Source organism: Planococcus citri, chromosome 2 (assembly GCF_950023065.1).
Source record: "Planococcus citri chromosome 2, ihPlaCitr1.1, whole genome shotgun sequence".
NCBI lineage: Eukaryota > Metazoa > Arthropoda > Insecta > Hemiptera > Pseudococcidae > Planococcus > Planococcus citri.
In genome coordinates this window covers 25,262,744-25,288,489 of record NC_088678.1, presented here as the reverse complement: position 1 = coordinate 25,288,489, position 25,746 = coordinate 25,262,744, and the positions used below count along the sequence as shown (strand labels likewise).

Genomic DNA, 25,746 nt, shown 5'->3' with positions numbered 1-25,746 from the left:
AAAATCTTCTGAAGGCTCCAAAACTGCTTAAAACGGTTTGAAGCAGATTCCAATCGATTTGGCATGTCGAAAATAGGGCGTATCCCAAATTTTAGCTTTCTTGGTCAATTTGGTAAAATTTTGATTTTTCCCCTCATTTTTGGACTAAATTTGATTTTCAAAAATTCACCAAAAATCGAAAAACGCACTTTAGCACTTGAAATTTTGACAGGTGATAAAGTTTTTCCTGATCTTTCGATCTTCTTTTGTACGGTTTGAAAATTTTGTGCAAGTCCTATGTTGGAACGCAAAATCTGCGATTTCGGCTAACCTGTCAACCAAAATGGCCGACATTTTATAAGTAGGGTCATTTTTTTTGTGTACAAGGGCTAGAAATGTTCTTTAGGACTCCCCCTTTAAGAAAAAAATTGACCCGGGGGATCTACGGGGGGGGGGCGCAATAGATCTGCGGGATCTCCGACTAATACATATATCAATATCTACTTTTGCAACGTTATGGCACCATTTAGTTGAACGTCGTTGTGGCACCAGGTAGCAAGTGAAGAAAACTTAGTCATTTACGCGAGCGTTTTTCTCGCAACGGTTTATTCATTAATAAAAACCAACTGGTGCCTCTATGTCTATATTATATGACATATGAGTATAGAGTGATGATTAAGGGTATAAGCAACAGCGCCATCTAATCGAAACATTTTACAACGATCGAATTTTTACAAAAGAATACATCGAAAACCAATGAGACCTGAAAATGGTGCCACAACGTCTGTTGACTACATAATTTTATCAGAATGTTAAAAGGGACTTGGACTTTTAAATGTCGTTGTGGCACTGGCACCATTACAAAAATTTGCCTAACGACCCCTGGCAGTGCCTTGATGACATTCCACATGATTATAAATAAAATACGTTGTGGCACCACTGGTGCCACAACGTAAATGTTGGTGCCTGAACGTGTCTAAAGTATATAAAATGATGCCACAAGTACATCAATTACGAGTAGGTACGTTTACAAGCTAGATTCCGGAGCCATGGGCGCCGAGGGTCCACTCGTTGCCGGCTGCATCCACCAGGGGCTCTCCACCAACTCAGTATGCGCATGTTTGCACCTGACAGCGCCCATGCTCGCCTTGAATTTCGTAACTTCCTCATCACTCCCCAAACACCACAACAAAAATTTACTCGACAACTCCAACAATTGCGAATCACGTGGACTCATTCCATCTGAAGACAAACGCTCTTTTAATGAATCTATCATGCGCATTTTGATCTGCGGTAGAGTCTCTTCTCTCAAAACCAATATGTCTATGAATTCCATAATTTCATCGAGACAGCAAAATGAACAAGCATAGTCTGACAAACAAGATTGTACAGAAGGAGACAACATAAGTTGATTTTTAAAGTCATTGGATAGATCAACATCGTTATATGCATCGTTGACGAATTCATTAAAGCATTTTGGATTTCGGACAATTATATGATTAAAGTAACAGTCTCCAGTGAAAAAAACTGACTGGAGTATTTGCTGTTTGAAATTTCTCGCTGCTTGTATGTCAGACCATAAAAAATCTACAAATTTGTTCAATTTACCAAAATGCGAATGAAGCAATAATGAAATACAGAAGCGATGTACATTTACGTTCGTTGCGATGACTTTTTCTTTGAATTGAATAATCTCGTGTTCATATCTGAAGCAAAGTTTCATCATTCGTTGCAAATGTTCGCTTCGAATTTCCAAAATCAAATGATGCCAGCAGTTATGCCAGAATGAGTTTCTTTCTTTGAAACTTGCATCGTACAAAATCGTGAATATGAACTCGACGTCGTTCGAATATAATTGAAAATCGTGTATAATAGAACATCTTTTTTTGAATAATTTGCTGTTGGATAAAATGTCTCTGATTGCAGATCGTTTAAAATTATTTGGAACACTGTTCCATATTTCACAGCACATATATACAAGGCTGTCGGGATCGCGTTCCAGCACACCATCGTACCAGTGTTTCATTAAGATAACCTCAATTAACAACATTTTCATGACAAGTCTGGTAAAATCACGTTCGCTCGTAAACTTTCTAATGTGCATCCAAGTACTTAAAGTGAACTCTTCATCATACCTGGCGTTTTGCAACAGGGAATGCATAATATCACTGCATTTCCCGTTTACGATTTCTGCGATCTGTTGATCATCCAGTCTTGGTAAAATAAACTCAACGAAACACTCTTTAACACGACCTTCAAAAAATAAGTTAGCTTGGCTCATTCGGTTTTCCAAAGGCATACGATTCCAAAAATAGTTCATTTGGCGTAATGCTTTGTAAGGTATGAACCGGCTAAACATTATTTCATCAACAGAAAAAACAGTACCATTCCTGCTGTTTGGAAAGGTTACCTTATGCAATGTATTTCTGAGACGGCAAATCCAGTATGATAATGTCGGATATTCTGAAAACTTGAAACTAAGAGTACGCCACAGCTCATTTTCTGATATTAGTGGCCACATTTCTTTGATGTCGTCTTCGAAAAAATACAGACAAGCAACGGAGAACCTTTCATTCAGATCAAATCTTTGACATTGCATCATGCGTTTAGCTGTGCGTTCATGATGCACAGTACCGCCGTAACCGAATACAAAATCATCGAAGTATTTCAACAAATCTCCGTAATGCTGATGGTTACCACAGCAGGCATGAAATACTCCATAAAAATGATTTCCTGCCCAGACTGTCAACGAATCGCCTAATATCTCGACATAGTTTTCAAGTATGCGGTAGATACCAGATGGCAAACCAGGCAAATAAGTTCTCAATGAAATACTTGTAGCATGACGGCGTGGATCAAAGTTTTCCCAAGTGTCGCTCGTACGTAATTTCTTCAATTCAGAACGCCATATTTCCAGACAAATAGTGATCGCTGCCAATTCTTGCAGCTTTTGTGGATTTGGTCGAAAGATATCATACACTTTAGGAATGATTTCAGACATTTCAGAGACGTGGCTTCAAGTGAACCTAGAAGTGTAATTATCGAATTAGTGCAACGAGGGGAGCAGAAGACATGGCCAGTGTAAGTTATGGGAATACGTTAACATGTTCACAAATAGAAAAGATTTTTATTTGAATTCAATGAGATTTCGTTTCATTGCCTATAGTTGGGGATCTCGCATAGTAATCTATTGCACCCACCCCCCATCGATCCTCCGGGAAAACTTCTTTCTTAAAGGCGGAGTCCTAAGGAACATTTATAGCCCTTGTCCTAAAAAAAAAGTGGCCCTACTTATAATATGGCGACCATTTTGATTGACAGGTCAACCGAAATCGCAGATTTTGGTTCCAACATGGGAAATCGTAGGAAGGTAGATCGAAAGATCAGGCAAAATTTCAAGTACTAAAGTGTCTTTTTAGATTTTTGGTGAATTTTTGAAAATCAAATTTGAGCCAAAAATGAGGGAAAAATCAAAATTTTACCAAATTGTTCAAGAAACCTGAAATTTGAGCTATAATACCCTATTTTCGACATGCCAAATCGATTGGAAACTGTTTCAAACCGTTTTGAGCAGTTCTGGAGCCTCCAGCAGATTTTTGAAACTCGAAATTCCCACAAAATTTCATCAAAATGGAGTTGGAAAGCCGAAATTTACCCTGCGAACTAATTTCAATACACCACGAAGTCAACTGCAGGTGGATTTCAAGTCGTTTTGGAGCCTCCATCGACTTTTTGAAAATTACTGGAGCCTCCAGTAGATTTTTGAAACTTGAAATTTCCTCAAAATTTCATCAAATGGAAATGGAAATGGAAAGCCGAAATTCATTCTGCAAATTAATTTCAATACGCTACGAAGTCGACTGCTGGTGGATTTCAAGTCGTTTTGGGGCCTCCAGCGACTATTTGAAAGTTTGTATGGTGTTTTATGGTATAAATTGAAATTTCCAAAAAGTAGCCGGAAGCTTCAAAACCATTTTGAAACCACCATGCAGTCGACTTCATATTGTATTGAAATTGAAGCATGTGTTTTCAAAACGCACTAAGTTCAAAAAAATATTGATAAGAAATTCAGGGTAGGTACTTACTTGTTAGTACAATTTGGAAACGTAGAAATGGCCCAAATTGGCTGATTTTTTGATATGTTGTAGCCAAAACCTTTGGACACAACATATCAAAAAATCAGCCGCAATCTCAGAATCTTTGAAAATGGACTTGGTGCGTTTTGAAAACTCATGCTTCAATTAGTTTGCAAAGTAAATTTCAGCTTGCTAACTCTAATGATAAAATGTGGGAATTTCAATTTTCAAAAATCTGATGGAGACTCCAGTAATTTTCAAAACGTCGCTGAAGGCTCCAAAATAACTTGAACCCACCTGAAGTCGTCTTCAGAGGATGTAAAAATTGAAGTGCAGAGTAAATTTCCGATTTCCATCTCAATCTAATAAAATTTTGAGGAAATTTCAAGTTTCAAAAATCTACTGGAGGCTCCAGTAATTTTCAAAAAGTCGCTGGAGGCTCCAAAACGACTTGAAATCCACCTGCAGTTGACTTCGTGGTATATTGAAATTAGTTCGCAGGGTAAATTTCGGCTTTCCAACTCCATTTTGATAAAATTTTGTGGGAATTTCGAGTTTTGAAAATCTGCTGGAGGCTCCAGAACTGCTCAAAACGGTTTGAAACAGTTTCCAATCGATTTGACATGTCGAAAATAGGGTACATCCCAAATTTCAGCTTTCTTGAACAATTTGGTAAAATTTTGATTTTTCCCCTCATTTTTGGCTCAAATTTGATTTTCAAAAATTCACCAAAAATCGAAAAAGGCACTTTAGCACTTGGAATTTCGACAGGTGAAATTTTTTAGGACAAGGGCTAGAAAAATGTTCCTTAGGACTCCCTCCCTCTCTAAAAAAAAAGTTGTCCCGGTGGATCGACAGGGGGGGGGGGTGCAATAGATCCGTATGCGGGCTCCTCGACTACTATGGTTTATTCATACCTACATAATATGTTTTTATTAGAGTCTACTTATTCTAACGTGTAGCAACTCCAAAAGTTTGTGGTGCGGTCCTAAATGAAAGCGCAGTTCCAAATAAAGAATGTGAATTCACAAAATTTATTATTTGAGAGAGAAATCAGCAATACTTGAAAACGAAAATGTACCCCAAATTTTGTGAATATGTATTATTATCTGTGGCTCTAGTTCCTTCAACTTCAAACATAGGCAATTCCTCAAAATAACATTTTTTGTTTGTCTTAAAAATAAATTTCAAGTTTCAAAAATTTAGAGGGATCTATTTATTGACATTAATGGTGTAATAACTTTTTTCGTTTTTTTCGCTCTCATCTCCTAAAGTTGTTATCTCACAAGGGAGGTGCCCCAGGTAACATGCACCGATTTCAATCATTCTTGCACCATTGGATAGAGGACATTGAACATAAGTCTACCACAAAATTTTCAGCTGCTGAAGTTGAAATTTCTGCCGTCCAGTGCAATTTTTCTATTTTCACATGGCAATTTTGAAAAATTGACCAAAAATAGTCGTCAGAGGTCGCATACCGAAACCTCCCATATTATTTGGGCATTTCAATACATATGATGAGACTAGCCCACCGTGAAATTTTGAGCTGCTGAAGTTGATATTTCAGGCTTCCAGGGCGATTTTTTGATTTTCACATGGCAATTTTGAAAAATTGGCCAAAAATAGTCGGCGGAGGTCGCATACCGAAACCTCCCATATTATTTGGGCATTTTAATACGTATGATGAGACTAGCCCATGGTGAAATTTTCAGCTGATGAAGTTGATATTTCAGCATTCCAGGGCGATCTTTCGATTTTTTCAAAATTGCAATGTGAAAATCAAAAAATCGCCCTGGAACTGGAAGGCTGAAATATCAACTTCAGCAGCTGAAAATTTGGGGTTAGGCTACGTTCGATGTCCTCTATCCAATGATGCAAGCATCGTTGAAATCGGTGAATGTCACCTGGAGCACCTCCCTTGTCAGGTGAGGAAATTACGTCGTGAAATTTTCAGCCCCCTCAGTGAAAAATAAGTGGTGCCGGTAAGCCCCCCAATTTTACAAAATATGAAAAAATCGAAGTAAGTATCAGATAAAATTTTTAAAATTTTCAACTGTCTAGTTTCAACACCTCAGTCAAGTCCATGAAAAAGTGGAACTATGGTTCCTCCCTTAGTTTATAAAAGTAATCAGAAAGGTTAATTTCATAGTTATTACGTAGGTATAAATATCTTGATTTTTCAAGTTTTATTCCAACTGGATAAGTTGAAGTAGCTAAGATAAGGTTTTTCTTGAAAAAAAAATTATTATCTAGAAGTATTTTACTTAAGAGGTGAAAAATTATCAAATAATTTGTACCTACATACATCAATTTTTCATCTTTTTCGATATTTTTCAACTTCATGAACATAATTTGGAGGACCAAGGGAGGGGTTTTCTTGAAAATGTATACCAAATTTGTACAGATATCAATTTTTAAAGTTTTTTTTGTTCATTTTATTTCGACTTTAAAAGACATTTCTTCATTCTAATTTTTTTGTTTCCAAGACATTTCAATTCATTTTTACGAAATTTTATTCAACAGATGAATGATGATATGACAAAAAATTTTATTGGTAGGTAGGTATTTGGTCCCCTCCAATGTTATAATTCACACTATTTTCACATAATTCTGCTCAAATTATCAGCTCTTGGTTATTTTCAATTGTTTTGAAGTCATTCTAACAAGTGTATTACTTTTTTATACGCAATTTTTGCTCGTAGATTTTTTGGTGATTTGCAGTATAATTATTATGCGAATGTGGTTTTTCTAATGCTCCAATGCAGAATACCATTCATGCAGTAAATCATAAAATTTAACATACCTATATGATTTAGTATCATTTTCAGCATTATTTTTGCCAAAGTGACGCTCAACTGTGGCGAAAGAGGCAGAAACTCACGATTATTGATAGTTTGATCGCGGCTACACATAATTTGAACATGGTTCAGAAATAAACTTTAAATAATATCTATAATACCTACTCACCAATTATTCAAAACTCAGGAATACTTCAAATCGTTTATCGTTCACGATATTTCACTTGAAAATGTTGTAAATGTTAAATGTATTAGTGATCATTAAGTAGGTACCTATACGACATACGTATACCTAACCAACATACGATGAAATGACAAAAATAGTTCAATGCAGTTAAAACTACTATACTGTCCCTGTATGTTCAAATAGTAGTTGAATGCTCTCTTAGAGCATATAGCTATACTGACGTCAGTAGAGCATATAGCTTTACTGACGTCAGTATAGCTACATATATGCTCTAAGTATAGCTAAATGCTCTAACAAGAGAGTCAAAACAATCACAGAGACGTTCACGCATTTGCTCAACGCCACGCAGAACTTCGTTCATTTGATGCCTGTATTTTATCGCACACTTTTTCGTTGCACAGTGTGAATCGACGTAATCGCCTTTCCCCTCGGTATGCCGAATTGTCTACTGCAGTTTGACTGTCTTATTTTGGACAGACCATACTCTCGCTGTCTATTCAAATATTCCTAACGGGGGACATCATCATCTCAATGCAGTGCTGCCAACCAAAAAATAAAAAACGTATATTTCTGTTTTCATGAAAAAAGAAACAATAAAAAATATCACGTTTTTTTGATTTTGATCGCGTGTATACAGGGTGTCCGGGGATTGGTGGTACAAACTTCAGATTTGGATACAACTGGGTACGACTAGGGAAGGTATAGCGTAAAGTTGTGGCCTATCTTCAAAAACGAGAGAGCAAAATACGTTTTCAATTCAAAATCTAAGAGCTAAAATCCAATTTTGACCATCGAGATCAGTACGTCGATCGGCAGTACTTCTACCTACTTTGAAAAATCAACAAAATGACCAATTATGACTTTTTGCCCAACTTGCCAATTAAAGGGGCTACAAATGTTTTTTAATTTCAAAAAATCGCAATGAAAAAAATACTTAAGTACGGAAATGAATAAGCCTACCAACTAGGTGCGTCAAAAAATAAATGAATTTTGTAATAATCACTTTTTTAATTTAAAAAGTTTTTTAAGCTTGAGAATTGTGAATTTAATGACATTTAAAATTTTTAGCACATCAAAAATTATTGTTGAGCTTCAAGAACTTTTTAAATTTTAGAGTAAGAAAAAAATGATCATAACTAAATTTGTTTACTATTTGATATGAGGTACTTAGTAAGTTAGTATTGAATTACCTATTCATTTTTGCATTAATTTTTTTCTTTACGATTTTTTGAAATTGAAAAATATGATTTGTATCTTGTAGCCCGTTCAATTTGCAAGTTAGGCAAAAAGTCATAATAGGCAATTTTGTTGATTTTTCAAAGTAGGTAGGTACTACTGACCCTCATGGTCATAATTAGATTTTGGCTCTTGAATTTTGCAAACATATTTTGCCATTCAATTTTCATGTTTATCTTACGCTTTTGTTTACTCGTTCCTCGGTACTCGCCTACCCGGTGGCAGGTTGACAGGTTACATCCACATTTGAAGTTTGTACCACCACTCTCCGGACACCCTGTATAGTACCTCTGTCTCTGGAGTCTGGAACTCTGGAAGCCGGTGGAAAGGAAAGAACTAAGAAGTCGTATACGTTGGACTGTGAAGTGTGAACAAATAAAAATTGCTCAAAAAATCTGGAAAAATTTTTGGGCCCCATTGGTCGGTAAAAAAATGGTAAAATCGGTGACTCGTAAAAATGAAAGTTCAAAACCGAATTATAGGATGATTCTTGAAGAAGAATATTTTCAGGTTTAAGATCACGATGGGTGATTTTCAGATCATGTAAATATTGTACTTACTTAATGCATTTTTAATATCCAATAAAAAGTGCCATATTTGTTTTTCTTGTAAGCCACAACAGTTTTGAGGTTGATTCAAGACCTATTGAATAAAAAATTAGTTCAGTATTAAGAAATATTAATACGAGAATAAATCTATGTACCTACTAGAGCCGAAAACGGTTACGCTACCCGCTTACCGGTATCTGGTTAAAATACCGGCTAAACCCGCTAAGTGGTTGTATCGGGTTGATTCGGATATAGATAGTAGCGTATAGCGAGTACAACCCGAATGTTTTCGCACTTGGTCTGCGCACGCACCCCAAAATTTGATAATGCGTAAGTGGGAGGAGTTACGCTTCTACACCTGTCGTTCGTATGTGTGATTGACGTTTGACATGATTGATGACAATGATGATGTCATGCCGGTACACCAGCTACGCATTCAATGCGCTACTAGTTATATCCTGAACCGGTGCGACATTTTTTCAATTCGCTACCCGCTACTACTGAGTAGCGAGAATTTACGATACGGATAAGATAGTTACCCGCTGTCAGCGAGTACCGTTTTCAGCTCTAGTACCTACCTATTTCAATGATCACTCAACATTGATGTGATGTGATACTCACTTGTCTTAAATCACCTCTCGAACAATATTCCATACATAAGACGGACAATGAAGAGTAATAACTTCCTTCTCAAAGTCTGAGGAAGTATAGTGGCTTGAACTATGTTAGGCTAGTTCAATTTAAACATAATTTCTATTTCGTTACACCATCTCTTTTTCTGATTTTCGCTCAAAGAGTTCTCTAATCCAAGTTTGCATTGTTTCAATGCTAAGAAATTATATAATAAGAATTATTTGCACTGACAAAATATTGAAAGTGAATTTCAATAGGAAAAAAAATGAAGCTAAGGTGTGTTAATTGCGATAGTTTCTATCAGTCAACATCTCACCAAGTTTGGCCTGTGTTTTCGAATTTTTCCATGAGGAAATCTACTCCAAAGCTCCCTGTTCTGTTCCCAAAACTCTCTCTTTAATCCACATATCCATTTCGAATGCACTTTTTTAGCAAACGAAATGAATGATTTCATTCAAATTATTCGGTAGCTAAAAATTGTTTATCAACATTTACAAACGAAATTGATAACAACTGTGATCTTAAATTGGGACATATTACGTTTTGAAACATGGTAACATTGCAGTGACTCAGTGACATCACGTCGTTCGGTTATTTTTATTCAATCACGAGAGAGATCACCAGAGTTTCTTAAATTTCCGGAATTTACCTCTTTTGCTCTATGTATTTTTGCTTTTTTGCCTACATTAAAGTTCAACTTCAGCCTTTCAGGCATGAACTTTTTATTTTATGCAAAATTTATGCAAACTCAAACCATATGCAAACACCTTAAGATCTTTACAAACACCCTACTAAAGCTGGGCTTATGAAAAAAAAAAAAAAAAAAAAAAAAAACAGAGAACCTACCTAGTGACAAAATTACAAAAAATTTCTAGACGAAAAAACTTGTAATTCGATGAAATGCCATGAAAAATGTTTATAATTAAAAATTATGTATCAATGAAATTGCCAAAAATTACAGATTAATTGATCAAATTTTAGTGGAGAACAAAATAAATTAAAACTGCATTTATGGGGGTAGGTAATTGATTATTCTTTACATCTTCACACTGAAGATAAGATAGCTGATAAATGTCTTCAATATAACAACTTGTTTGCCTAAGTATATGCCAGGAGTCTTTGAACTTTGAACGGAAATTTCTGGCGTGTGCTGTGTAGGAAGTAAGTTCCATGAGGACAGTGCGGCATTCAGTCTGTAAACAGAAAGCAAACGTTTGCGAAAAGCTCGACAATTCGACATTCTCATCAGTATAGATTACTCCAAAAGTTCATCAAGAGAGCTCATATTCACCGGCAGAAACATTATATAATGGATATTGATAAAAAATTATCCACGCATTTGTGATCCTTATTCGACAACATTCAATAGGTACCTACCTATTCTGTTTCCACTTCCGATGTTGTATCGTCGTCTTCAATATCCTCCCAACTGAAATTAAAAACAATGATTAGCTTGACCCTTATGAAACAAAAAATAGGTAGGTAGGGTAAGTAATGAAAAATAGTCTTACACTTTTCGTAAGTTGGAGTGCAACCTCTTCATTTCATCGCGTAATTTCTTCAAGTATCTCTCGACACGGGATTCCTCTAGATTCAAAGAGTCCCATGTATGGAAACCGAAACCATGTGACGCCGAAGTATAATGCGGATTATTAAGACGCTAAAAAAAAAAAAATCGATGGGTTTATACTCGTAACTAAACATTTACAAATAAAATTATGAAGTGAAGTAAATACTTCTTACTGTTAATCCAACGATGTAGTCATCAATCCTCGATTTAAATTCGAACGGAGTGTTCATGCCTAAGGCTCTCAGTTCAAATTTCTCGTCATCGACCTGGATGAATCCCATTTTCTTCAAATACCACTGGAATATAATTTGTGAAATGTCCCTCGGTGATAACTTATTCTTCGCCATTTCTCGTTGCAAACTACGTAGCAGTCCCATAACATCCATTTCGTCGTCCATTTTACCTTTAAAATTGATAGAAATTAGTCCTATAAAATTGATATCAATTCTTCCGAACAAAATTTCGCCATTTTCAGTCATTCTGGAGTCTCCATCGCGATTTTAGAAGTCTCCTGAATTTTAAATTTTTCCCAGAAGATGTGAAAATTGATTTAGGAACCTAAAAACCGAGTTGAGGCGTATTCTCGATCTGTAACACTATGAGTGTGTTTCTTTCTTCAACCAACATAATTATTCAAAAATTCAAAAAAAAAAAATCCTGTTCGCGAACATTTTTTGAAATTTGAATCTATGACTGAAACTAAGCCCCCCCCCACCGTATCATTCAAAATTTATCATCTTAGGTAATAAAATCTGGAGCATTCGGCGTAATTTTCAATTTGTTCAGAATTTTTAAACTTTTCCAAAAAGCGTGAAATGAATTATGCGCATAGCAAAATTTTTTTACAAATATCAACTTTCTATTTAGGTAGGTATATTTTTACTAATTTTTTCTAATGATTTTCAACCCAATTTCCTGGTGATTTTTTCTGGGTGGGAGGCGGAAGGCGGTAATTTTTTTGAGATTTTTCGCTGATTACGCAGTAATTTTAGCAAACCTTTTAGCAAAAGACAGAGACATTGCTATTGATTCAAAAGTCTTCTTATGCAGAAAAGACTTGGTCCATTTCAATTGGGCTCAAATCACATAAATATTTTTGCAATGTAAGGGGAAGAGGAGGAGGCTGATCAAAAAGCTTACACAGTCTTTCAGACAAACATGAATCAACCCTAAAAATTAGAACGTAAAACATGTAGAAAATGTCAATTTTTTAGATTTTTAAGTTTTTTACTGTTCATTTGATAAGTTGGAAAGCTTTCTGCACGATGACTTACCTAATTTCAAATTAGAAGGAATAAATGACTAAAATCTTCATCGGAATTTTCTTCATAAAAACGGAGGGCAAGAATAGGAAAATTTGCAAAAAAAAAAACTTTTCCAAAAAATAATTTTTGTGACTTTTTTTTTATCGATTTTGAGACTTTGTCTACATTGATTTGAAATCTTCGAAAACTTGAAGTCCAGCTGGAGGTCATTGTCGAGGTACAAAAAATTGTAACAATTGAGTATCTTCACCTCCATAGGGTCATTCCATGTCAATTCGACCAAAAAAATGCGATTTTGAAAGTCATATCTTTCGATTTTGTTTAATTTTTTTTTACAATATCTATCCACAGTACCCACCCAGTAAGTAAGAAACCCGCAAACATTTGGTCCCAACCCCCGCAGGGGGCGGGTGGGTGGTTTTCCATTATTTTCACATTGTCTCGAGGTACTCAACTTCAGCAGCGCAGTCCTCCAAAAATATGATACTTTGATCAAAACTGATTGAACAGTTCGAAAGGGTATTGAATTTTGAACTTTTTAAGCATTTTGAAAATTTCAAAATAACGCTATAAGTGGGAGCTACCATTTAAAATTCTGAAAAAATGTCCATAGATGTACCTGATGCTTTTTCGAAATATTCAAGTTTCGAGATGGGATCTCTTAATGGAGGGGGGAGCACCCCACCCCCAATTTGGGGCAAAACTTTCGAGAAAAAAATCTGGGGCATATGATATATCGAATTGTATGTTTTTGGTAACGCTGAACACGAATATGTCGTTAGATTTTTAATTGTACCCCATCCACGGCCCCCAGCACCTCCCCAAATGGGGTAAAAGTTCAAAATAGGGTTTTTTTTCATGCGACACATCAAATAGTATGTTTTTGGTGACGCTGAATACGAATATGACGTCAAATTTTTGATTGATTGGACCCATCCACGGCCCCCAGCACCTCCCCAATGGGGGTGACCTAAAAAAAATGGTTTCAATCGTGTGACACATGAAATAGTATGTTTTCGATATCGCTGAACACGAATGTAGCAGTAGTTTTTCAAATTGACCTCACCCGTGGCTCCCAGAATCTCTCCCAATTGGTAAAAGTCCAAAAAAATTTTCGGAGGCCGTAGATGAGGTCCAACCAAAAATCTGACGTCATATTCCTGTTCAGCGTCACCAAAAACATACCTACTATTTGATGTGTCGCACGAAAAAACCCCTATTTTGAATTTTTACCACATTTGGGGAGGTAAAAAATTTCTTGGGGGCCGTGGATGGGGTCCAATCAAAAATCTAACGTCATATTTGTGTTCAGAGTTACCAAAAACATACAATTCGATGTATGCCCCAGATTTTTCTCGAAAGTTTTGCCCCAAATTGGTGGTGGGGTGCTCCCCCTCCTTTAAGAGATGCCATCTCGAAACTTAAATATTTCGAAAAAGCATCAAAAGGTACATTTATGGACATTTTTTCAGAATTTTAAATGGTAGCTCCCACTTACAGCGCCGTTTTGAAATTTGAACTTTCAATCCAAAAGTTCAACTTTTAAATTTTGAAAATTTCAAAAACCTTAAAAAGTTCAAAATTCAATACCCTTTCGAACTGTGAAATCAGTTTTGATCAAAGTATCATACTTTTGGAGGAATGCGCTGCTGAAGTTGACTATCTCGAGAGACAATGTGAAAATAATGGAAGCCCCCCACCCGCCACCTGAGGGGGCTGGTAACAAACTGATTGTGGGTTTCTTACTTACTGGGTGGGCAGATACTTAATGTGAAAACAAATTGAGCGAAATCGAAAGATATGACTTTCAAAATCGCATTTTTTTGGTCGAATTGACATGGAATGACCAGGACTCTATGAGTGTGTTTCTTTCTTCAATAAGTTCAATTAACATAAGTAGGTATATTCAAAAAGTCAAAAAAATCCTGTTCGTAAAGAAATTTTTGAAATTTGAATCTTGTCTGAAACTTAGCTACCCCTCCCCTATCGTTCAAATTTTACTATCTTAAGCAATGAAATCTGGAGCATTCAGCGTAGTTTTCAATTTCTTCAAAATTTTTCAATTTTTCCAAAAAGCGTGAAATGAATTTGAGCAGCAAACATTTTTTTACAAATACCTATCAACTTTTTATTTATATTTTTTTACTAATTTTTTCTAATGATTTTCAAACCAATTTCTTGATGATTTTTTCTGGAAGAGCGGAAGGCGAAATTTTTTTTGCGATTTTTCGCCGATTACGCAGTAATTTTAGCAAACGTTTTAGCGAAAGACAAAAACATTGCCATTGACTCAAAAGTCCTTTTATGCAGAAAAGACTTGGTCCATTTCAACTGGGCTCAAATCACATAAATATTTTTGCGCAATGTACTTACGTGGGAAAAGGAGGAGGCTAATCAAAAAGCTTAAACAGCCTTTCAGACAAACATGAATCAAACCTAACAATTAGAACGTGCATAAAACATGTTGAAAATTTTACTGTTCATTTGATAAGTTGGAAAGCTTTCTGGCACGATGACTTACCTAATTTCAAATTAGAAGGAGAGGACTAAAATCTTCATCGAAATTTTCTTCATAAAAACGAACAACATGGAGGGCAATAGTAGGAAAAATTGCAAAAAAAAACTTTTCCAAAAAATGATTTTCGTGACTTTTTTTTTATCGATTTCGAGACTTTCTCTACATTGATTTGAAATCTTCGAAGATTCAAAGTCCAGCTGGAGGTTTTATATCTTCACCTCCATAGCAAGTTTCAATTAATTCATTCGGTTCAAACAGCTGAGGAGGGCGTGAAACCCTCTAAGAAACGTGAATTTGGAGGTAACTTTCACTCTCCTCTCTGTTTCAAACACGACAGACAATAGAAAACCCTATATTTGATCAAAAGCTATCATTTTGTAAGGTAGTGGTAAGTAGTAATGAAATTGAAATCTATGCTGATCTCAAAAAAAAAAGTCAATTTTTTCACGAATCCTTTTCCCATACAGCCGCTATACGGTTTCAGATCAATACCCAAAAAGTAAAAAACAAACACCATTAGGTACGTGAAAATATTGTATGTACCTACCTACTCTGAGGTTCAAAAATAAACAAAATCACATCATGTTTAAATTTTGTAGGGTTGATTCGGCGAATCACAGAGTATAACCCCTGAACAAACAATGAATACCTATAGGTACTTAATTACCCATACAGACCATACAGTTATACACAGTTCATAACATTTCTATTCTATGTATTACTACACCTAAATAAGTACATACCTACTCACATAAAATGTTTTAAAATATAGGTATATTATAATTTGAAGAGCTCTTTTCCAAGTGAGTTACCTATAATTTTTTTTACGTCGAGAAAGGCGACCGCTCTGGGAATGTAACGCAAAATATTCACATTACCTACCCTCCCTGGAGTGACAACTTTTTTTTTCGTTTTTCTCAACGTGAAAAAAATAACTTGACTCACTTTGGAAAGGAGCTCTTCAATTTAAAAAAACTAAACACCTATAGCAGTAATTTCACATTCAAAAAATAAAAAAATTCATAAAATTAGGTAGGTACCGTAAAGATAAGTAGGTACTCGTAACACTCGTAAGTAAAGTAACTATTCGAACTCAATCTTGAAAAATAAAACAAGAATGAGTAAGGTAAAGTGGGGTAATTCCGATAGCAAGCCCTAGCTTTGTTGCAAAACACATTTTGGCACAAATGATGAAGAAAGTAGGTAGTTTTAGTGCTAACCTACACCCATTAATGATCAGATGGTTCATCTGCTCTGTTTTGTCAAGTCTGTGCAGTGTTCAAAATCTGAATGCCCAAATCCTTTGCCGCAAAAAACAGGGCACTTTTGAAACTCGTTTTTATCGTTCAAAACTTGTTGAAAAATTCTGTTTAGAAGCTGATATTTTGATGAATACGTGTTAAAGTGTCAGTACCTCTTTTGATTTTGCTTTTATAATTATTTGTTTGGTGGCATTGAATTATTAAACATGTCGATCATTTTTCATGCTGTGGGGTAATTCCGATAGCCCCAGCAAAATTGTCTCCTGCAATGTTTTTTTCGCTGTTTTGATGTATTATAGTTTTAGGGGGTCGAAATTATCAAAGAAAATCCTTTAAACGGGGCATTTTTCTCTAGTTGGTCTAGGTTTCAAAAATTATGCCTCAAAAATGCATATTTGTAAAAAAAAATGAATTTTTGTTCTAATGATTCAATTTACATGAAATAAAAACCTAAATATGCAATAAATGGTATATTTCAACATTACTGGCTCGGAATTACCCTGGGAGAATTCCTTTCCTTATAAAACTCATTATCGGAATTACCCCATTTTTAGGGTAATTCTGATAACTCAACCTTCCAAAATGTTTTTTCAATTATACGTGGGTAATTCTCAAAAAAAAGTTTAAAAATCGTGTAATGGGTGGTTTACTTGAATACTATTGACAATTGAAATTTTTTTTCAGTGGTATTGTGTAGATACCAACTCAGAGGTCACGTGCATATAGTTTAACGTCCCCCACCCCCCCTCCACTATGGGTCAAGTCCCCCCAAACCCTGAAAACTCCATCGTCGTGGCCTGTAATGACTTGAATTTTTCAACTTCATCTTCAAAAATGAATTACACTATCACTTTTTCTGAAAAAAAAAATGGTACATATTATTATATGATATGAGAGTAAATGACAGAACTGATATAAATTTTTGGAATGATACTTATATACCCTGAAACCGAGGTCATAAAGTGATGTAATGAGTTTTTTGTCCATCGCCGTGGCCAATTTTTGTTAATTTTTTTCTAGCTCTCCTATTTGATTTTTTTAAAGGTGAAATGGGTACACTGTATTGTTTTAGTGATAGTAATGCTGCGCCCATTTCAAATCCATCAAGCAAATACAGTTAACCAGTCTGCAAATTATAATCTGTGAAAATTGTACTGATTACCATTTTTCGGATCCATCGCCGTGGCTTATCATTCTCACGTTTAAAAGAGACATTTTTTTTTCTTGAAAAAAAGAAAATATTCAAATGGTAAATATTTGATGACCACAACTTAGAAAATTGAAAAATTACTGATTCTATTACCAGAAAAACAAATTTTAGTTCTTTTTTTCTTACGTCGTGGGTAGTACAGTTTGGTATTTCGTCGTGGCTATTGTGATTTTTTGTCCACGGCGAAGGAAAATACCTACCCTATCGTGTTCGAATACTCCCATCAAAAGGTACCTGGTACCTACTTGATGACCTTTTTGTGAGCTAAAGCTACCAATAACTGCTCCAATTATACCTATACCTACCCAAAAGTAGGGAACAGCCTTTTTTTCCAATATGTGACACCGATTTTTTTGAAGCCCCTGCCCCCGCCCCTGTTGAGGATGACTTGGGCCTGAAGTCATGTTAGGGGTCCTGGGTATGCCTAAAATCAAGTCCCTTTTGAAAAAAAATCAAAAAAAGGTTTTTATTTTTGAAAAATTTTAGTAAGTTACTGAAATTTAAACTTTTTTTGAGAATTACCCATGTATGAAGCCTTCACACAAATCACTCTTCAATATAGTCAATGTGTAGCTGAAGGATGCAGGAATAACGTTGTTAAGGTGCACCGGGGGAAGTCCGAATTCGGGGTAAGTCAGAAAAACTGCTCTAGGTCTTAGAGGCTTATATCTGCCGAAGCGCTACCCAGGGGTAACTTGAGAGTACTACCCCTACTTCATCACAGCATAAAAAATTTCGCGACCCAGTTTCATTTTACAGGCTTTTCATTGGTTCATTTTTAGTTGCTGTTTTGAATTTGATTTCAAATTGTAATCAGTGTTTTTCAAACTGCATTTTACCTCAGAAGAAATGATCAGTAAAAGTGATATTATAAGTGAAAGTATTCCTAAAACAATAATGTAAAACCCCAAGTATTCAATTTTTGTTAATTTTCAATTATTCATTATTTGTATCGCTTTTTCTGACTTACCCCCTAAATTAGTGCTATGGGGTAAGTCAGAAAAGTGAACATTGATAATTAGGATTCGACTTCATCGATGTGTAATACGTAGAATAATATGTTTTCCAGGTCGTAGAATCCAAATCTGGAGTTATTTTTTTTGTAGGAGTGGGGGGTGAGGCGTGGGGAGGGGGCAATTACAAATTTTTCGTACATTATTGTGTAATATGTCGATTGATATGTTTTCGAGGTCGTAGAATCCGAATCTGCAGTCATTTTTTTTGTAGGAGTGGGGGGTGAGGCGTGAGGAGAGGGAAAATTTCGAATTTTACGTACATTATTGTGTAATATGTCGAATAATATGTTTTCGAAATCGTAGAATCCGAATTTGGAGTAATTTTTTTTGTAGGAGTGGAGGGTGAGGCGTGGGGAAAGGGAAAATTTCAAATTTCTCCTACATTATCGTGTTATATGTCGAATAATATATTTTCGAGGTCGTAGAATTCGAATCCGGAGTCATTTTTTATGGTGAAGGTGGAAGGTGAGTCGTAGGTTCGCATGGGTGGGGCCCTCTCCCCAAACGGTGATACTTGAATAGCACTCGACCCTAAAAACTAGCTCAAGATTCGAATTCTGCGACCTTGAACACATATCAACCAACATGTTACACAATATTATAGGCAAAATTTGAAATTTCTCCTCTCCTCTTGCCTCGCCTCATACCTCTGCGAAAAAATAACCCCAGATTCGAATTATACGACCTCAAAAACATATCAATCGACATATTACACATTAATATAGGCAAAATTTGTAATTTACTCTCTCTCCCCTTGACTCACCTCCCACCCCTACAAAAAAAATATATCTCCAGATTCGAATTCTACGACCTCGAGACCATATTATTCAACATATTACACGATAGTGTAGGAAAAATTTGATATATTACCTCTCCCCACGCCTCACGTACTTCCCTCTCCTACAAAAAAAATAACTCCAGATTCGAATTTTACGACCCAGAAAATATATTATTCGACATATAACACGATAATGTAGGAGAAATTTGAAATTTTCCCTTTCCCCACGCCTCACCCCCCAGTCCAGCAAAAAAAAATTACTCCAAATTCGGATTCTACGATTTCGAAAACATATTATTCCACATATTACACAATAATGTAGGAAAAATTCGAAATTTTCCCTCTCCCCACGCCTCACTCCCCACTCCTACAAAAAAAATAAATGCAGATTCGGATTCTACGACCTTGAAAACATATCAATCGACATATTACACAATAATGTACGAAAAATTTGTAATTGCCCCCTCCCCACGCCTCACCCCCCACTCCTACAAAAAAAATAACTCCAGATTTGGATTCTACGACCTCGAAAACATGTTATTCGACATATTGCGCATCGATCAGGGTCGAATCCTAATAATACCAATTAATTTTGTAGATTTTCTGACTTACCCCAAAGTGGTGTAAGTCAGAACAAGTTACATTTTATTCGATTGTGCGAAAGCTACTGCGACAATCGCGCTGAAATTTTTAGCATAGGTTAAGAACCCTTATGAGAACCTACATACCAAATTTCAGCCATATTGGTTCATTAGTATGAGAGTAATAGCTGATCAAAGTTGAAATTGTGAAAAAACGTTCTGACTTCCCCCGGTGCACCTTACATCATTTTTGCCCCAAAATGTACAGGAAATCCAAAAAATGAGAAATTGCTAAAATTTTGAATTTTGCCATCGGAATTACCCCACTTTACCTTACCTATACCAATGAATGAGATAATGAATGAAATCTGAAGTTTAAATAGGTATAAAACCTAATCACTATACCTATCTTTAGACAGGTTACATTTCTATAAAATCTGTCAAGCTGACTAGGAGTTATCTGACATACGAGTATGTACCTAGCTTTTGGTACATATATAAGTTTACGAAGTAGATTCCGGAGCCATGGGCGCCGAGGGTCCACTCGTTGCCGCCTGCATCCACTAGGGCCTCTCCACCGACTCAGTACAGTCAGTACTCGCCTGTTTGCACTTTACAGCGCCCATGCTTAGCTTGAATTTCGTAACTTCCTCCTCACTTCCCAAACACCACAATAAAAATTTACTCGACAACTCCAACAAACGTGAATCACGTGGACTCATTCCATCTGAAGACAAACGCCCTTTTAACGAATCTATCATGCGCATTTTGATCTGCAGTATAGTCTCTTCTCTTAAAACGAATATGTCAATGAATTCCATAATTTCATCCAGACAGCAAAACGAACGAGCGTAGTCTGACAAACAAGATTGTACCGATGGAGACAACATAAGTTGATTTTTGAAGTCATTGGATAGATCAACGTCGTTATATGCATCGTTGACGAATTCATTAAAGTATTTTGGATTTCGGACAGTTATATGATTAAAGTAACAGTCTCCAGTGTAAAAAGCTGACTGGAGTATTTGCTGTTTGAAATTTCTCGCTGCTTGTATGTCAGACCATACAAAATTTATAAATCTATTCAATTTACCAAAATGCGAACGAAGCAGTAATGAGTCACAGAACTGATGTACTTTTGCGTTCATTGCGATGACTTTTTCTTTAAATTGAGTAATCTCGCATTCATATCTAAAGCAAAGTTTCATCATTCGTTGCAAATCTTCGCTTCGAATCTCCAAAATCAAATGATGCCAGCAGTTATGCCAGAATGAGCTTTTCTCTTTGAAGCTTGCATCGTACAGAATCGTGAATATGATTTCGACGTCGTTTGAATATAATTGAAAATCGTGTATAATAGAACATCTTTTTTTGAATAATTTGCTGTCGGATAAAATGACTTTGATTGCAGCTCGTTTAAAATTATTTGGAGCACTGTTCCATATTTCACGACACAAATGTACCAGGCTGTCGGGATCACGTTCCCGCCTACCGTACCCCGCTTTCATGCTGATAACCTCAGTTAACAACATTTTCGCAACAAGATTGCTAAAATCACGTTCGCTCATAAATTTTCTAATGTGCATCCAAGTCCTTAAAATGAACTCTTCGTCCAGATCATACCAAAACCCACCGATTCTCAACAAGGGATGCATAATCTGATTGCATTTCTCGTTGACGATTTCTGCGAGCTGTTGATCATCCAGTCTTGGTAAAATTTGCTCAACGAAACAGTCTTTATCAGAATATTCAAAAAATAAGTTAGCTTTTCTCATTCGATTTTCCAAAGGCATACGATTCCAGAAATAGTTAATGGGACGTAATGCTCTATAAGGTAAGCCCTTGCAAAACATTATTTCATCAACAGAATCATTCCTGCTGTTTTGTATCTTATCCAACATACTCGGTTTTCTGAGACGGCAAATCCAGTAAAATAATGGCAGACATTCTGAAAACTTGCTGAATCTAAGCCACAGCTCATTTTTCGCTGCTACCGCTGGCCACATTTCTTCGATGTCGTCTTTGAAAAAATACACACAAGCAATGGAGAACCTTTCATTCAGATCGAATCTTTGACATTGCAACATGCGTTTGGCCGTCCGATCATGATGTATAGTACCGCCATAACCGCATACAAAATCATCAAAGGATTTTAACAAATCTCTGAAAGACTGATAGTTACCAAAAATATGAAATATTCCGAAATAATGATTTCCAGCCCAAACTCTCAATGAACCGCCTAATATCTCGACATAGTTTTCAAGTATGTGGTAGATACCAGATGGTAAACCAGGTAAATAAGTTTTCAGTGAAATATTTTTAGCATGATCGTATGGTTCAAAGTTTTCCCAGGTATCGCTTGTACGTAATTTCTTCAATTCATAACGCCATATTTCCAGACAAATAGTGATCGCTGCCAATTCTTGCAGTTTTTGTGGATTTGGTCGAAACATATCATACACCTTGGGAATGATTTCAGCCATTTTAGAGACGTCGGCGTCGCTTAACTTCGGGTGAACCTAGAAGTGTAATTATCGAATTAGCGCAACGAGAGGAGCAGGTGACTTGGCATGCGTAATTTATATGGGAATACATTAACGCATCACACGAATAGGTGGAAAGATTTTTATTTGAATTCAATAATCAATAGGAATAACATTAAGATTTTGTTTCATCACCTAGGCCCTAGGGTTTATTTTTATTTTATTCACAGTTTTGAGTTTCATACATATGTTTTTGAAATCAGGGTGTACTTATTCTAACGTACAGCTGCGCAGCTCCAAAAGTTTGTTGTGCAGCCCTAATCCCTGAATGAAATTTGTGCAGTTCCAAAAAGAATGTGAATTTCCAAACTTTATTATTTTAGAGATAAATCAACAATACTTGAAAATGAAAACGTCAAAAATAGGTACGTACCTATACTCATCTACGAAGCACGAGTGCCCCAAATTTCAATTTCTACATATACTCCGTTTCACCTAACTAGGAACGGTCAGAAGTGTTGGTTGCCGGTCGGACCGAGCGGTTGCCTACATGTATAGCATATGAAGGGGCTACATACTCGGTATTATTCACTTTTTCTGAAACGAGCCTTGTTTTGGAAATTCAGGGTTGCCAATGTTGAAAATTTAAATTTTTTCAATTTCAAAAATTTCAAATTTTTTCAAAACTGATTAGCGATTTGGATAGAGGACATCAAGACGATCAAAAAATGTTATTCATACTTTTTGCCTAACTCTAGAACTGAAGGGGCTTCGTAAATTTGAAAAAAAATTATTTTACCTTAAGAAATTAAATGAACGTCAGTACATTTTTTCAAATTTACGAATCCCCTTAAGTTCTAGAGTTAGGCAAAAAGTATGAATAACATTTTTTGATCGTCTTGATGTCCTCTATCCAAATCGCTAATCAGTTTTGAAAAAATTTGAAATTTTCGAAATTGAAAAAATTTTAATTTTTAACATTGGCAACCCTGAATTTCCAAAACAAGGCTCGTTTCAGAAAAAGTGAATATACCGTGTAGGTAGCCCCTTCAAATGCTACATGTAGGCAACCGCTCGGTCCAACCGGCAACCAACACTTCTGACCATTCCTAGTAACTATAGTAAGAAGTGCAAACTTTTTTAAGGAGCAAAACATAGGGTCAACACGAATAAGCAAGGTTGAGCACTATGCTAAATCAATCGAAAGCGATACCCGGGTTGCTTTTCATTGCTGCTTAGTGTTATCTATCTCCCTGTCAGTTCCCTGGAAATCACGCTTCCTGGTGTATTGCGTGGTTGCAGCTTGCACTTCTTACGTGAAACGGACTATAAATTGTGCTGGTCTCTTCAATTTTGAAGATACGGAATTGGTCATAATAATTTTTTTGTTCATCCACTCAAGTACTAAGGGTTAGGGGCATCATTTAAATAATACAAAACATTTTCTTGCATTCTGCAAATTGAAGAAATTACTCCATTTTTGAACTAAAATTTACCAATTTTGAAAAATTCACTAAAAAAGAGAAGATACCTAATTGAATCATTCAAAATGATGTCTCTAACCCATGGCCATAGTACTCGAGTGGGCGAACAAAAAATGTTATTATGGCCAATTACCTATCTTCAAAATTGAAGGGGCCAGCACAATTTAGAAATTGAAATTTGGGGCACTCGAAATTTGGAAATTTTGAATCAGGTTTGCCCCTTCAATTTTGAAGATAGGCAATTGGTCATGATAACATTTATGTTCATCCACTCGAGTACTATGGGTCACGGACATCATTTGACCAATTCAAACATTTTCTTATTTTTGATGAATTTTTCAAAATTGGTATTGGTAAATTCTTGAATTTACTGATCATAATTAATGTTTTTTGTTCGTCTACTCGAGTTGCATCTATTGTGAAATTATTATTGCTCATGATTCATTTAACACCCTGTAGGTATACAAGGCGAGATTAGAAACCTGCTACTACTGATACCCACCTTCCATCAGTTTTTTGCATTTTTCTCAACATAGTGAAACGTAGAGAATTCTGGGTTTGACCCTAAGGTACTTAATTCTCAAAATACATACCTACCCTATATTAAAAAAAATTCGAAAAGTTGAAATTTTCAAGTTTTTTTTTTTACTTTCTAATCATTAAATTTGGTTCATTTTCAGAAAAAATACTGTTAGATATTTTTGACCCCTCTATATGATGACAAATGGACATTGGAGAAAGAGGAAACGCTTGAAACAGAAGTGGGGGAGTGTAAAAAATTAAACCATTCGCTTTTTTACAGTTTTTTTTTTAAATTTATTTAATCCTTGGATTTGGTCCATTTTTAATTTTCATCAAAAAATTACTATTTAATGGTTTCGCGGTTTGCTCCAACCCCCCCAACTTCCACGATGAAAAAGTGGAACTTAGTTCCTCAGCTTCAGTTTAGGTATAAAAATAATCGGAAAGATTAATTTCATAGTTATCACGTAGGTAGTCATCTTGATTTTTCAAGTTTTATTCCAACTGGATGAGTTGAACTAGCTAAGATTAGGATTTTCTTGAAAAAAAAAATTATCTACAAGTATTTTGCTTAGAGGTGAAAAATTATCAAATACTTTGTACCTAGAGACTACAGAGTACAGACACCAATTTGCCATCTTTTTCGATATTTTTCAACATCATGAACATTTGGAGGAACAAGGGAGGGATTTTCTTGAAAATGTCAAAAAATCTGTACAGATATCAATATTTTAAGTTTTTTTTGTTTATTTTTTTTCGACTTTAAAAGGCATTTCTTCATTCTCATTTTTTTGTTTCCAAGACATTTCAATTCATTTTTGATAAATTTTATTCAACAGATAATTTCTATTGGTATTAGGTACCTACCTATGTTATAATTCTCACAATTTTCACAAAATTTTGCTCAAATTATCAGCTCTTGGTTATTTTCAATTGTTTTGAAGTCATTCTAACGAGTTTATTACTTTTTATACCCAATTTTTGCTCGTAAATTAGTCCAAATTCCACGATTTTTTGATGATTTGCGGTAATTATTATGCGAATGTGGTTTTTCTAATGCTCCAAAGTCCAATGCAGAATAGCATTCAGTAAATCATAAAATTTAACATGCCTACCTATGATAAATTATTATTTTCAAAGAGGCAGAAACTCACGATTATGATAATTTGATCGTGGCTACACAATTTAAACATGGTTCAGAAATACCTACTTTAAATAATAAATATCTATAATACTCACCAATTATTCAAAACTCAGGAATACTTCAAATCGTTCACGATATTTCACTTGAAAATGTTGTAAATGTTAAACGTATTAGAGTGATCATTAGGTATACGTGTATACATTACCAACATACGAAGAAATAACAGAAATAGTTCAATGCAGTTGAAACTGCTATACTCTCCCTGTCTGTTCAAACAGTAGTTCAATGCTTAAAACTACTATACTCTCGATTGTCTATTCAAACATCCCTAACGGGACATCATCATCCTAAAGCAGTGCTGCCAGCCAAAAAAATCCGTATTTTCTGTTTTCTTTCATGAAAAAAGAAACAATAAAAATATCACGTTTTTTGATTTTGGTCGCGTATATGTATAGT

The 25,746-nt window shown here is 35.5% G+C and overlaps 2 protein-coding genes across 2 annotated transcripts; both read right to left on the bottom strand.

The window, feature by feature from the left end:
* Positions 1-1,006: 1,006 nt before the first annotated feature.
* Positions 1,007-7,129, bottom strand: LOC135838189 (uncharacterized). Its single transcript, XM_065353822.1, has 2 exons — positions 7,023-7,129; positions 1,007-3,005 (listed from the first exon to the last, which is right to left on the bottom strand). Exon 2 carries the CDS (start codon positions 2,978-2,980, stop codon positions 1,007-1,009), a length of 1,974 nt encoding a protein of 657 aa, XP_065209894.1. The 5' UTR covers positions 2,981-3,005; positions 7,023-7,129.
* Positions 7,130-10,332: 3,203 nt separating this feature from the next.
* On the bottom strand, positions 10,333-25,515 carry LOC135835172 (uncharacterized). The gene is made up of 5 exons (XM_065349318.1): positions 25,386-25,515; positions 11,201-11,430; positions 10,969-11,117; positions 10,835-10,886; positions 10,333-10,650 (listed from the first exon to the last, which is right to left on the bottom strand). Exons 2-4 carry the CDS (start codon positions 11,423-11,425, stop codon positions 10,835-10,837), a joined length of 426 nt encoding a protein of 141 aa, XP_065205390.1. The 5' UTR covers positions 11,426-11,430; positions 25,386-25,515; the 3' UTR covers positions 10,333-10,650.
* Positions 25,516-25,746: the final 231 nt, after the last annotated feature.

Bases quoted from the DNA above. Each gene is read 5' to 3' on its own strand.
- LOC135838189 (XM_065353822.1), bottom strand. From the start codon at position 2,980: ATGTCTGAAATCATTCCTAAAGTGTATGATATCTTTCGACCAAATCCA.
- LOC135835172 (XM_065349318.1), bottom strand. From the start codon at position 11,425: ATGGACGACGAAATGGATGTTATGGGACTGCTACGTAGTTTGCAACGA. The intron at 11,118-11,200 runs GTAAGAAGTATT...TTTTTTTTTTAG, and splicing joins ACTACATCGTTGGATTAACA to CGTCTTAATAATCCGCATTA. The intron at 10,887-10,968 runs GTAAGACTATTT...TTTTAATTTCAG, and splicing joins CACTCCAACTTACGAAAAGT to TTGGGAGGATATTGAAGACG.